Raw genomic sequence first — 14,192 nt, 5'->3', positions numbered from 1 at the left:
AGTCAAAATGCAGAAATCGATGGGTCTCTGTGAAAACTGTTAAAATATGGAAAAATAAAGGTTGGCAGGTAGGTGAAACTTACATAAATGAAAAGATAAATGAAAAATGAACAGATTGATGCCCGATTTATATAATTCCAAGGCCGTCAGTCGGCACCAGAAGCGACGAAGCAGCGCATCTATTTTGGGTGGGCAAATATCCACTTTTTGATATGGGACGAGCTCTGACGTCCCACGGCCCCAGCTTGTCTGGCAAAACAGCCGTTGGACGTCAGAGTAATCTCGGACTAGTCTGCGATTAACAGCAAACTGGGTTCCGTGGAACCCTTATGAATTTTTATAGATGTGATATATCCAGCAACAATTTCAATATGTACATGACAATATATCATGTTCAAGCAGCTGCATATTCTATTTGGTATCTATATTTTGAGTGTAAACATGGAATTCTTATGATTTTTTTTTATAGATTGTTCACAAGAAATTAGGAATCTACCATCACTTGGGAGTAATATGAACTGTTACATTGACCAGTCCTGCACAGCAGTACAGTGTTGCATTGATGTCAATGAACTAGGACAATCTATAGAGATTGGAGTTGAGATTGATCCATGTGACTTTATGTTGACAGTCAGAATAGAGAAATTGAACTTTGATGTTACATTGTATGATTACATTTGGGGTAAGTCTGATTAAATAATACATAATGATAGTTATTAATTGATTTTTATGGGCATTATGTTATCTGGTCTGTGCCTCCTTCCTTTCGTCCCTCGGTTCATTCTCATGTCTTTCCCCGCTTCAGATTAAAGTCCAATCAACTTGAAACTTAATACACATGTTCCCTTTGATATGATCTTTCTAATTTGGCATTAAAATTAGGGGTTTTTACCCAATTTTCACGGTCTACTGAACATAGAAAATGATAGAGGAATGGGCATCTGTGTACTGGGGACACATTCTTGTTTTGTATTAATTGAATAACCGTTTTAGCTGAGGCCGATAGATAGGTTTGGCTTATATTTTTTATATCCATACCTTCGAACTTTGCAAAATATTCAAGGATAATTTTCAACACAAGAAGACCCATATATCTTATATATGTCCATCTTGCCAGGGCACACTCTTTGTTGGTTAATGATATGAATGTAGTGCACATGTCTGTCTGGCTTGCTGTGAAATGGTTTATTTCTTCCTCTGTGATATAAGTGGAATAATTTCTTCTGGAAATGATATTACAATATTATATGTTATATTTTTCCAGCTGAATGTTTTTCATCTGAAAACAATTAATATGCTTTACAGTTTCAGCTGTCCAATCTTGAACTCATTTTCATTGGTGAAAGTTGAATTTTGGTGGTTTGGTCAGTTTTTCATATACTATAAGCTATCAGGTTAACTATAATTAATCAATGATGTGATTGTAAGGTGTATATGTTCAGCTGGCAAAGTTTACCTAACATTGGCCTCATTTACATGGATCATTGATAATGTGAAGTTTTTGTGATACTTTTAACACAAGTTTAACACCTTAATTTCTGTTACTCAATCTAAACATTTTATAGTAATTCAGTATATAAATTTGAATTTACATGTAACAAGTGAATGGAATGCAAAAATTTGTGTATAGCTGTTAATAATTTGTTACATGGCTTTTATTTCCAGAAAAACAGGAATATTTAGATCTCTATGGAGTCATACAGATTTCGTAAGTTTGGATTGCTTTTTGCATTTATGCCAGGAATAAGTCTTAGACAAAAATAAATGATAAATTTAACATTCATAACATAAATCTGAGTTTTCTGATAGCTTATAAAATGTTAACCATTACATGGCTTAAAAGATTATGACATCCCTTTTCTGCAAGGACACAAGACTTTCTTTTATTATCTGTATTTGTTGTGTACACAATTGCTGAATTCAATTTTATTCAACCCCCTGTTTTTATATTCAGCAGACTGATTTGTTCCTGGACATTATTCAAATGTAAAAAAAATTATAGTTAATCATCTTTATTTCAGATTCACAATTAAGAATTTGTATGGAGAAAAATTCTATTTAATCAGCCTCAATGCTTCAATAAATTTTGATGCCAAAAGTGAAGAAGAATACACCATTATAATGGAGAACAGCCTACTACCAAAAACAGTCTGTGATTGGTCATCAGATTTTTATATTTCAAGTATGTTTACCAGTTTTTTTTTATGATCACATATACTAAAAAGTCAATTGTATAAAACTGCAACACTACTATACAAAAAAAGTCATCCTGAAAACATATCATATTCAATCACCATCTCAAAAAGAAAAATAGACATACAGAAAGAGAAAAACAACACAAAGTTGAAATAGTCTGACTTGGGGGTTATGAAGTCAAATGTAGGACAGAAGTCACAGGACAAATAGAAAAAAGGCACAATTTATTACATATATATATATACTTCTGTTTAAAGTTATTTTTGTATTTTCCATAGCTGTTTTATTATATCAAAATATAATTTGCACATAAATCATGCTGAAATTATTATTTATGTTAGAAATACCCTTAGTTTGATATAAGAATAGAGAATAGAAACATGGAATAGGTCAAATAGGCCACCACCTGAGACTAAAGAGCAGAAAACAGACATAAGGCAATTAGTGAGTCTCAACGCAGCGATAAAATCCCAGAGAAGGGCTTTAGCTCGATCCCCCTTCAACAATAATGTATACTTGTTCAGCCAAATGAATGCAACAAAAAACTAAACATTAAAATGAACCAAAATTAAAAACGCACACATGAGTAACAAAGGCTAGACATTCCTGACTTGGGACGGGTGGAATCATGCTGTGGGGGTTAACATGTTAAGTGAGATCTCAACTGTTCCCTATTCCTCTAGCCAATGTAGAAAAAAACAAACACAGTAAAACTCAGTTTAAAAAAAGACTCAGTCTGATGTTAGAATACATAAAAGAAGGAACTAATTTGTTTTCATCTATTATGTAGCCATCAGTTCTCTTTTATGTTTTGTTTTTTTTAGATTTTTCATTGACGAACTGGCTGCAAAAGAAAAACTTGGAGATTAATGATACAATTCCTGGTAATATCTTATACCAGTTGTACGAAGAAACAAACATAGGTCATTACCTTCTGGACAACAAGTGTTCTAGACTGGTCTATCCTTACAATAATAGTTGGACTAAAGGTATAATTATCATAAGACCAAATGAAGTATGAAATATATGATTTAAAATATCACAGCAAAGAGAACATAATGGGGTTTATTTATCACAAAACTTTGGATCAGTATAAGTTTGGGTGAAATTTATTTAACTTCAATCTCCTAGTATGTGACAGAGTTTGTTTGTAAATCTCTGAACGTGGAAAATAATACATGTGTTTCCCCTTTTCCACAACAAATTTGTATGTAGAAAAATAAACACTTTAACAGATACATCACACATGACTTTGTTTTTGAACTTTTTACATTTTAATTGAATTCAACTTTATTCTTTAAATTACATTTTTCTTTTGCATTGTTTTCAATATAATTGCTTATAATTGTGATTGGATAGGATTCATAAAAAACAAAAACCTACATTTTAAATTTCTATTTATATAGCATTATTTCTATGCAGTGTTTCCAAAAACCAAAGTAACTCATTTTTGCCCATTATTCAATAATTGCCTGAATCAATGCATGCAATAATTACCGAATTAACAGCATTTATTCTATGCTTTTTAATGAATTGAAAATAAAACACCAATTATATCAATGTAATACATTTTATTTGTATATACAATTTTGGACATGTTGTTTGTTGTAGATTGTGCTATGAACTCGTCCCTACCAATGTTACCATCAGATGTGTCCTGCTTTATCACTGATACCTGCACAGGGATTCAGTGTTGTGTTATAAATACTTTACTACAACAAACATTTGAAATCTCATTTCTATTGGACAGCTGTAATAAGAGAATAAGTATCAGTATAGAGAAAATACAGTACAATAACACTTTACTGGATTTCAAATTTGGTAAGATAAAAAACGGTGTAATTTATATTGTTTTTTTTTTTTTATTTCATAGAACCTTACAAAGCACAAAATAGATAACACATCATTCAAAGCTATTACCTAAGCATGTCTTACCTGGTAAATACTCCTTTTGAATTACTCTTTTACTTGAACCTGGTTTAAAAAAATATCAACTTAATTTTACTTATATATCTTTTAAAACTTTCCTATTTTGCCTCTCAATACATATAGTAAATTTACAGATTCACAAATCAGAATTTACATGTCCTTAATGATAAGTCCTGATTGCATATAATTTTTATGCCCCATTTATGGGCATTATGTTTTCTGGTCTGTGCGTCTGTCCGTTTGTCCCGCTTCAGGTTATGGTTTTTGGTCAAGGTGGTTTTAGATGAAGTTGAAGTCCAATCAACTTGAGACTCAGTAAACATATTCCATATGATATGATCTTTCTAAATTTGCTAGAAAAAACTTTATGACTGAATCCTGTCAATTTTTTTCAGAAATTTTTTTTTCTGAAATATTTGGAAGACTCTTATTGAATGCAATTTTTTAGAGATTGAAAATTTGGAATTAACATCATCATTAAAGAAAGAAATAACTGCTGATTGAAACATCACATTACTTAACATGTTATAAATTTTTTGTGAATGAGAAAAATGGAGACTTATAATTTCAATTGTTAGTATTATTAATAAAAAGAACCACTATATATAATTTTTAAAAAAATAAAACAATATGTTGTATATATATGCATGCAAAATGAATTCAAATTTTACTTGTCATCTTTGATGTATTTGTATTTGTTGTTCAAATCTTTTGTTTTTGTTTATTTTAGGCTCTATATATTCCTTCAGTTTACAGGGGATAGTTCAAGTTCAGTAAGTAAATTCCTTGAAGTAATATATTAATATTTGAGTCTTTTTGATAGGTTGAGGAAGACTGAGTGCAACTTAATTGTTTCTTCAATGTATTTTAGAAGAGGGGTGAAAGATACCAGAGGAACAGTCAAACTCATAGATTGAAAAATTAACTGTCAACGCCATGGCTAAAAATGAAAAAAGACAAACAGACAAATAATAGTACACATGACACAACATAGAAAACTGAAGACTAAGCAACACAAACCCCACCAAAAACTGGGGGTGATCTCAGGTGCTCTGGAAGGGTAGGCAGATCCTGCTCCACATGTGGCACTGGTTGTGTTACTGATGTTATTACAAACCTGGTTAAAAATCGTCTAATTTGGTAGGTCGTTTTCGTGAAAAGGGAAGGAAATTGTAGTTACAACATAAGGAACATATCTGATATCATCAGTGAAATGGTCATTCCATAACTGTCAACCAACTCATGATGGTGTCCATAAAAAATACGAAGGGATGATTTCAACTACACCATTTTGAACTATTGGTTTAATAGCTTCCTTGATACGTGTATTTATAATTATTAGATAAAAATACTTTTAAAGGGATAGTAGCTACGATTTTGACAAAGTTATGAACAAGTTTTAAAGCTGCTAAAATCAAAGATATGTACTAAAAATTAGCAATAAGATCGCTAAAAAGTTTTCATAAACTACAGAAATGTTAATTATTAGCTCACCTGACCTGAAAGGTCAAGTGAGCTTTTCTCATCACTTGGCGTCCGGCGTCCGTCGTCTGTAAACTTTTACAAAAATCTTCTACTCTGAAACTGCAGGGCCAAACTTAACCAAACTTGGCCACAATCATCCTTGGGGTATCTAGTTTAAAAAATGTGTCCGGTGACCTGGCCATCAAACCAAGATGGCCGCCATGGCTAAAAATAGAACACAGGGGTAAAATGTATATTTTGGCTTATATCTTTGAAACCAAAGCATTTAGAGCAAATCTGACGGGGTAAAATTGTTGATCAGGTCAAGACCTATCTGCCCTGAAATTTTCTGCCGATTCGGACAACATGTTGTTGGGTTGCTGCCCCTGAATTGGTAATTTTAAGTAAGTTTTGCAGCTTTTGGTTATTATTTTGAATACTATTATAGATAGAGATAAACTGTAAACAGCAATAATGTTCAGCCAAGTAAGACCTACAAATATGTCAACATGACCAAAATTGTCAGTCAACCCCTTAAGGAGTTATTGTCCTTTATAGTCCATTTTTAACAACTTTTCGTCATTTTTTGTAACTTGTACAAAAATCTTCTTCTCTGAAACTACTAAGCCAAATTTAACTAAACTTGGCCACAATCATCATTGTGGTATAAAGTTAAAAAAATGTGTCCGATGACCCCGCCTACCAAACAAAATGGCTGACATGGCTAAAATTAGAACATAGTGGAAAATGCTGTTTTTGCTATATATCTTTAAAACTAAGACATTTAGAGCAAATCTTTCAAGATTTAAATGTCCATCAGAATAAGAAATATCCCCTCACAAATTTTCAGATGAATCCCACAACCCGTTGTTGGGTTGCTGCCCTAAAATTGGTAATTTAAAAGAAATTTTGCAGTTTTGGGTTATTATTGTGAATACCATTATAGATAGAGATAAACTGTAAACAACAATAATGTTCAGCAAAGTAAGATCTACAAATAAGTCAACATGACCAAAATTGTCAGAGGACCCCTTAAGGAGTTATTGCCCTTTATAGTCAATTTTTAACAACTTTTCGTCATTTTTGTAACTTGTACAAAAATCTTCTTTTCTAAAACTGGGCCAAATTAAACCAAACTTGGCCACAATCATTACTAGGGTATCTATTTAAAAAAAGTGTCTAATGACCCTGCCTACCAACCAAGATGGCCGACATCAGTAACTACAGTAACAGGTGAGCGACACAGGCTCTTGAGAGCCTCTAGTTGATAATTCATATCGTGTTGCGTGCCTATTCATCTCATTAATTATGCATCGGGTTTACTTCCAGAACTTTTGCCGACACAGCGAGTGAGCTAACCAAGATATAAATAGATATGAACATGTGCTTTTTGTTTTCTTACATATTTGATAATTACTTCATATTTAAACGTACATATTTGACACCATTTATCAAATTATGTAAATAAAAAATATAACAAAAACCGGCTGATTATTTCAACCCAAGATTCTCCAACAATGGTGATATTATATACTTGTTATTAAATTTTTATGACCAAACCATGCCAATAATGTATACACACATGTTTGTGTGTTGGATCGGGGCCTCCATGAAGGACACACTTGAAGAATAATACTAAATTGTAGGAAGTTGATTTCTAATTTCTTCTAAGGTGGGAGATCAATGCCCGTAAATTTAAAAACATATTTTTGACAATAATGAACATGTTGCAATTTATTTTCATATGATCTTTGAATTTAAAGCAATCCTATTGTTTATTGTTTCCTTAAATAAGGAAAAATTAAATTTCGGCAATTATACAAAATAACTGATTTCATTAATTTCAATGTATTTAATGAAAAAACAGTACTAGTATATTAGACACCCCAGCTACCTTAATTAAAAAAAATTAGAAAAATGGATAATTAATACTTTAATAAAATCACTATTTCAGATACAGCATAGAAGATTTGTATACTGAGATGTACTTCTTAGTAAATATGAAAATTCAGTTTTGCTATGAAAGTACAGAGCCTCAGTGTGACCATCAGTTTACCATTCTACAAAATACAAAACTTCCCAAAATGCAGTGTGATTGGAATAGTGGATACAGTACTCCAGGTAAATCAATTTTAGGATTTAACAAATGCAGGGGTAGTATTATTAGAAACACAGGACATTTGAACTGAAAACCAGTTTGTTTTCAAATATATATCTGTAGTAATGGATGTTGGTAGAATTCGGCAGTCCTTGAAGTTCCAAATTTTAAGTCAAAATCATGTGCCCATAACTTGTACATTGAAAATTTGTACTGCTGTCGTCATTTTGACACAGAAAAAAACATTTTTCAGCTTTGAAATTTTGACTTTTGGTTGTATTTCATGAGATTCAAATTTTGGATATATGAATGAACAGGTGGCTATTTGAGGAAAATGTTTCATAGGACATTGTAATGTAAAGATATTTGCCTTATGACATCAACTTTTCTAGGGAAAAACAGCAATTGGAAGATCATGTAATCCTTGACATCTATTTTACTTATTTAATTTATTTAGATTTACAGTTTGCATTAATTTGCATATAGGCATATCTAGTTATTTCAGCCTCTGATATTTTAAAAATCTGGTGAAATTAAAAAAAATTACAATTTGTTTTTCAGGATTCTCCTTGGACACTTGGTATAATGAGCATTCTTTGTCATCTGGTTCAAATTTGGAAGATTGGATGATCTCTGATTTTCTTGATGGTCTTGGGATATCACCATACCTACACGTTGAACAATGCTCAAGACTTTCATCACCTTTCTATCCAAGTTTTTTTGGATGGAATAGAGGTTACACATTTTTTTTTCATTGTAAAAATTCATTGGTTTCAACAAAAACATAAAAAAATGAATTGTGAGATCTCATCAAATTTCATTTGAATATCTTAGAAATGATACTACTGTAGCCTATTTAGGATAGCTTTTGATCCCATTTCAAAATGAATATCTGCAATGTCAGTGTTACAATACTAGTAAAGCAACCTTTAGACATTTTAACGTATTGTGTAAACCATGAAAGATGAAGAATTGGATATCCTCTTGTTAGCTTTGCTCAATGTACTTTTTTTTTAGGTTGTGCAAACAATATAAACCTGCCACAGATTCCAGAACCAACCTCCTGTTATTTAGATTCCAGTTGTACCAAAGTAGAATGCTGTGTAGATGTTGACTTTATTCCATACTCCTTCCACACTTACCTCAATATAGATCCTTGTAGACAGATGATAACTGTTGGCATTGAGAAATTCCACAGAAACATTTCACTTACAAACTATCAATGGGGTATGTTTGCTTTATGTTTTTTGTTGTCTAAAAATTATAATTTTATTAAATTTCAAGGTCAATGGATAGGATCAACAAATACAGCTTAAACAAATGGAATGTTAAAACTTGTTTATTGAACATTGGTCATTAAAATCAATGTTTTGTAGTTTCATTCTTGCTTTTGTAATCCACAGTCACTGTACATGTAACAATTCACACATGTATTATCATAATTTAGTGTTTTTGTTCTTTTAAAGGAGTGCAGGAAAGTTTTTGGCTTGCTGGTGTATTGCGTCTGTCTTACAGCATTGAGGATTTTAGTGGTGAAAGCCTGTACTTAGTCAGCCTGAACATGAGTGTTTGTTTTGAGAGTAACAAGCCTTGTCATGTGTCTGCACAGATACTAAATCACAGCTGGCTGACCAAGGCCTTGTGTGCATGGGATACCAGCTTTTATCAGTCAAGTAATGTGTATTTCTTTTATTAGATGTTTAAAAAAAAAAATTTGCTATATTTTGAAGAAAAAAACCTCAAAAACAATAAGCTTTTATAGTAATGAGATGTTAGGACATCAATTTGTAATTGTTTACAAGTAGGAAAATCTAGGGTATAGATTCTACAGTAATGGCATCATATACCCACAATTTGCATCTGAGACTGGACTTGGAAGTATACTTAATAAAACTTTATGTTTTAGGCAGTGAACAGCAACATATCCCTGTACGACTTCCAACCATGAGCACAACTAGTGAAATTAAGCTACTAAAAGTCAAGGACATCAAAATTTAAAACAATTATAAAAGAAAATCAAGGGTCCCTTATTATTAACATATAACAAAAACAAAATAGTCAAACCGAAACCTTGTGATTTACCAATGAAAACAATCAAATAACATGCTTTTTTGTGCTTGGCACAGACTCATGAAGGGGGAGGGGTAAGCATGGTTTACCTCATTAGTCATGGCAAGATGAATAAATAATTGTTTTTATGTGTCTTTTTGTAACAGACAATTGGATAAGATGTAAGTTTCTATGGTCATTTAATTTTATTTACTATGTGCAACTATTAAAAAGACCCATAACAGCTGTACTAAGCAATAATATTCCTTTTAAAAAGATTTTTTTCCTTAGATTTTTCCTTGGCTGACTGGCTACAGACTAAAGAGATGTCTTTACCACTGCCAGACTATGGTCAGCTCCTACTGTTTGAAGATGTTGGTATAGCTCCATATTTAAAAGATGATCAATGTAGCAAAGATATTTCCAAGTTTAACAACTTAACCTCCATAAATGGTTTGTATAGTTTGATTCAGAAACATTAATAGAAACATAGAAATGCTGTGTGAATTTATTATTTTGATTCAGAAATTGCTAAATACAAAAATTCTATCAAAATTTAGGATGCAGTTTTTTTGTTTTTTTTAGTAAACCTTTTAAACCTGCATGTTGTGAAAAAAAAGGTTTTGTATCATAAATCACAAATTCAAAGTAACTGTGAATTTAGAAATAAATTTGGGATGTTTATAAGTTAGCTAAAATTTGGATTGGATATGTTTCAAGTTTTGATAGGGTTATTTGTAGGCCACAGCTTCTGATATCCCAATTACTAAACTTTCATTTTTAAATGTGCACAATATATTCAGAATTTACGGTAGTTCCATTTGGTTGATGTTTATGGGCTTCTTTCCAGTCGTATTATTAATTTAAGAAAAGAAGAAAAAAAGAGAAATGTTCAAAATACATTGTATAAAGGTAATTTAAGGGAAAAAAATTATTAAATTATAAAATTGAGACTGGAAATAGGATATGTTTCAAGAGACAACAACCAGACCACAGCACAGAAAACAGTAGAAGGCCACGCCAGAATATTATGTACTGATTATGGTATGATGTAAATGGTTTACTGTAAATAATGAAACTATTACGTGCATATACTATTACAATTTTGTCATTTTGGATTTTAATTTTTGTGATATTGAGAAAAATCCTGTTCAATTCATATAAAAAAATTCAAAATGTGAGTTTAAATTATTGCCTCAATAACCCTGTGGCATTTTTTCACAATAATAAAACCTCGCAATACTTTCTTAATTTACAGAAATTGTTTTTGTCGAGCCTTCGACTTTAGTCGAAAAAGCGAGACTAAGCGATTCCTACATTCCGTCGTCAGCGTCATCACTCATTACATCACTCTGTGGTTGTAGTTTTTAAAATTTTAATAACTTTCTTAAACTATCCTTGGTTTGTACCAAACTTGGACAGAAGCTTGTTTATGATCATAAGATAGTATCCAGAAGTAAATTTTGTAAAATGACAAATCCATTTTTTCCATATTTTACTTTAAATGGACTTTTTTTCTGCCAGGAAACAACACATTAAAATGACAAATCCATTTTTTCCATATTTTACTTTAAATGGACTTTTTTTCTGCCAGGAAACAACACATTCACTCTGTGGTTAAATTTTTAAAAATTTTGATAACTTTTTTATACTGTTTTTTATTTGTACCAAACTAAGACAGAAGCTTGTTTATGATCAAAAGCGAGTATCTAGAAGGAAATTTTGTTAATATTTTGTATCTGTGTATCTGTATTTTACTTATAAATGGACTAAGTTTTTCTTCCAGTTAACATTACATCCAGTCTGCAGTTAAAGTTTTTAAAACATTTATTAGATTCATAAACTATCCAGGATTTTTTACCAAACTTGGACAGAAGCTTCCTACAATCCAAACATGGTATCAAGCGGAATATTTTAATTGATTTTTTCCCTCATTTTTGTTGATCCTGCAATTTACAGCAAAAGTAGGCGAGACACTGGGTTCCGCGGAACCCTTACAAATTTTTTATGATTATAGAAAGAAAATGGGTAGATATTGACATAGAAATACCACAGGAAAACTTCAATGAGAAGTTCAAAGTTGTTGTTGCAAAGCTATACTGTACCTGTATATGATTTGATATTTTATTTCTTGTCATAATGGTCTTGTATTTTCATGTTTCATTTATTTGTTTTATGACTATTTTGCAGCATGCCCATTGTACACACCAGCAATGCCCTCCATAGAGGTTCCGTGTCATCTGTCAACATTATGTACTGGTATTGAGTGTTGTGTCCATTCCAACAAGTTAAACAGAGACTTCCATACCATAGTACTAGTTGATCCATGTTCTTATGTTGTTACTGTCGGCATTGAAGATTTTGTATACAATACTTCAATAACAGAGTTTTCCTTTGGTAAGATAATGTTTTTACCAATCTTTACCATAACTGGTAAAATATCAGTTGGGAGACAGAATATGACACTTTTAAGCTAACCTACTCCAAATCAATCAATTGGCTTTCATCTTCATTTGTCATCTATTGTCAATTGACTTTTACTAAGATATTAACCTCTAACTCGAACCAAACTTCTGTAATTAGTTAAAAAAAAATTATTCTGATGATCTCGCTTGCAACCAACTTAACTTAAGTTTGCCTTGTGCAAATGTTATGAGACTCATACACAATGCTAGGAACCACAACATGAATTCAGGATTTAAGGTATGGCCATATGACATCAATTGACAAAATAATTTAAATTACAAGTTTGGCTTTGCTTAACAGGAAAAAATATGCATTCTTGTTTAAGTAACTGGTACGCTATTAATTTTAGGTACTGTCAAGAAGTTCTCATTAGCAGGAATAGTGAACATTGAGTATGTATATTTATAATTATATAGTTTTTGTTCATTGATTAAATTAGGTTATATACCTGGTATGAAATTATCTGCTATTTCATAAATTTGAAGATAGTTTTTTACATTTAAGCAAATCAAATTTACAAATTCTGCACAATTCAGATTGTTACTATTATCAAGGAGTGAAAATAGAGACCCTTTCTGATAAGTTACTTTTGCAATGTTTCTCTCTGCTGTAAAAAAAAATATCAACTGCATTATGTAATTGATATCTATTTTATGTTAAGTTATAAATTTAGAAGTTGTTGAAAAGGGGAAGCACAGCAATGGATAGTCGAGGAAGCATTATGTTTTCATATCTATTCCAATCACCCTGTTTTAGCTTTTGGTTCATAAAGATGTGTTCTTTTATTGCCCCAACTACGATAGTAGAGGGGCATTATGTGTTATGGTCTGTACGTGTGTCTGTTCATCTGTCTGTTCGTCCGTCCGTTCGTTCCGCTTCAGGTTAAAGTTTTCAGTCGAGGTAGTTTTTGATGAAGTTAAAGTCCAATCAACTTGAAACTTAGTACACATGTTCCCTATGGTATGATCTTTCTAAATTTAATGCCAAATTAGATTTTTTACCCAATTTCATGGTCCATTGAACATGGAAAACAATAATGTGAGTAGGGCATCCGTGTACTATGGACACATTCTTGTTAAAATTTATTTCAAATTGGAGTTGTTAGCATAATTTTATGGTTTACTAGAAATATGGTAGGTTGAACTAGGCATGGTGTCTTTTAGACACATTTTCTTGTTTTAGAAATTTGATATTGTATGTTTTAGATTGTCCATCTACTACCTGAAAATGGAACATTCATATTTGATAACGAAAAATATAAGTATATGTACAGAAAGTCAGGATACCTGTGAACAGAACTATGTGATACTAGAGAATATGATGCTACCCATCTTACAGTGCAGTAATAATGGTGGATTTATCAGTGAGGGTATCTTTTAATATGATATTCTGAGATAAAGTGTTTATTTTAGAAGGAATTACTATAGAACAATCATGTTAGAAAATTATAAGTGTTATGTTTTTCTCAAAGTGTACAGTTTGTTTTTTATAACCATCTTATCTTTTTCTAGTGGAATTTTTTTAAACAGGATGCTTTTATTTACAGATTTTTCCATATCAAAGTGGAAAAATGAAAGAGGACTTGCTAAGAATGATAGTTCAATGGACAGTATTGCAGCATCTGAGTTGTTTGAACACCTTGGTTTGTCTTACTATCTTCTTTCTATGAGATGTAACAACTTCAGTGATTTGTACAGTCCATCTATCAATGGATGGAAGTCATGTAAGTAAATGGATATTACTTTATCTTATAAACCATTTTTTTCAAATTCTTATATCTAATTACTTATAACAAAAGGAAGGTCAAGTTCTGCAAAGACTTTTTTCACTTTCACCATTCAGGAGTTACAGTCATTGATAGCACTTTATCTTATTCCCTGTTCAATAACATTTTGACTGATCAACCAATGCTATTCAAATTTGTTTATGTTGTTACTGATTACAATATTGAGGTGAAGTTGGATATATGTGGTTTTCCGTATTGCCCTTC

General features: G+C 31.5%; 1 protein-coding gene and 2 long non-coding RNA genes across 3 annotated transcripts; all 3 read left to right on the top strand.

Annotated features, from left to right (window-relative positions):
- Nucleotides 1–1,664: 1,664 nt before the first annotated feature.
- LOC143056973 (uncharacterized) lies at nt 1,665–4,012 on the top strand. The gene is made up of 4 exons (XR_012972583.1): nt 1,665–1,708; nt 2,022–2,182; nt 3,021–3,185; nt 3,808–4,012. It is a non-coding gene; the product is annotated as an uncharacterized LOC143056973 (long non-coding RNA).
- A 4,243-nt stretch (nt 4,013–8,255) lies between these two features.
- On the top strand, nt 8,256–9,354 carry LOC143057310 (uncharacterized). The gene is made up of 3 exons (XR_012972699.1): nt 8,256–8,422; nt 8,705–8,914; nt 9,154–9,354. It is a non-coding gene; the product is annotated as an uncharacterized LOC143057310 (long non-coding RNA).
- Nucleotides 9,355–11,935: 2,581 nt separating this feature from the next.
- LOC143057519 (uncharacterized) lies at nt 11,936–13,582 on the top strand. The gene is made up of 3 exons (XM_076230830.1): nt 11,936–12,133; nt 12,552–12,594; nt 13,408–13,582. The coding sequence occupies exons 1-3, from the start codon at nt 11,950–11,952 to the stop codon at nt 13,580–13,582; spliced, it is 402 nt and encodes a 133-aa protein (XP_076086945.1). The 5' UTR covers nt 11,936–11,949.
- The last annotated feature ends 610 nt before the right edge of the window (nt 13,583–14,192 follow it).

This window comes from Mytilus galloprovincialis, chromosome 13 (genome assembly GCF_965363235.1).
Source record: "Mytilus galloprovincialis chromosome 13, xbMytGall1.hap1.1, whole genome shotgun sequence".
Lineage (NCBI taxonomy): Eukaryota > Metazoa > Mollusca > Bivalvia > Mytilida > Mytilidae > Mytilus > Mytilus galloprovincialis.
Note: the sequence above shows the minus strand (reverse complement) of the source record. Positions and strands in the feature narration are given on the sequence as shown.

Bases quoted from the DNA above. Each gene is read 5' to 3' on its own strand.
- LOC143057519 (XM_076230830.1), top strand. From the start codon at position 11,950: ATGCCCTCCATAGAGGTTCCGTGTCATCTGTCAACATTATGTACTGGT. The intron at 12,134-12,551 runs GTAAGATAATGT...TATTAATTTTAG, and splicing joins AATAACAGAGTTTTCCTTTG to GTACTGTCAAGAAGTTCTCA. The intron at 12,595-13,407 runs GTATGTATATTT...TGTATGTTTTAG, and splicing joins GCAGGAATAGTGAACATTGA to ATTGTCCATCTACTACCTGA.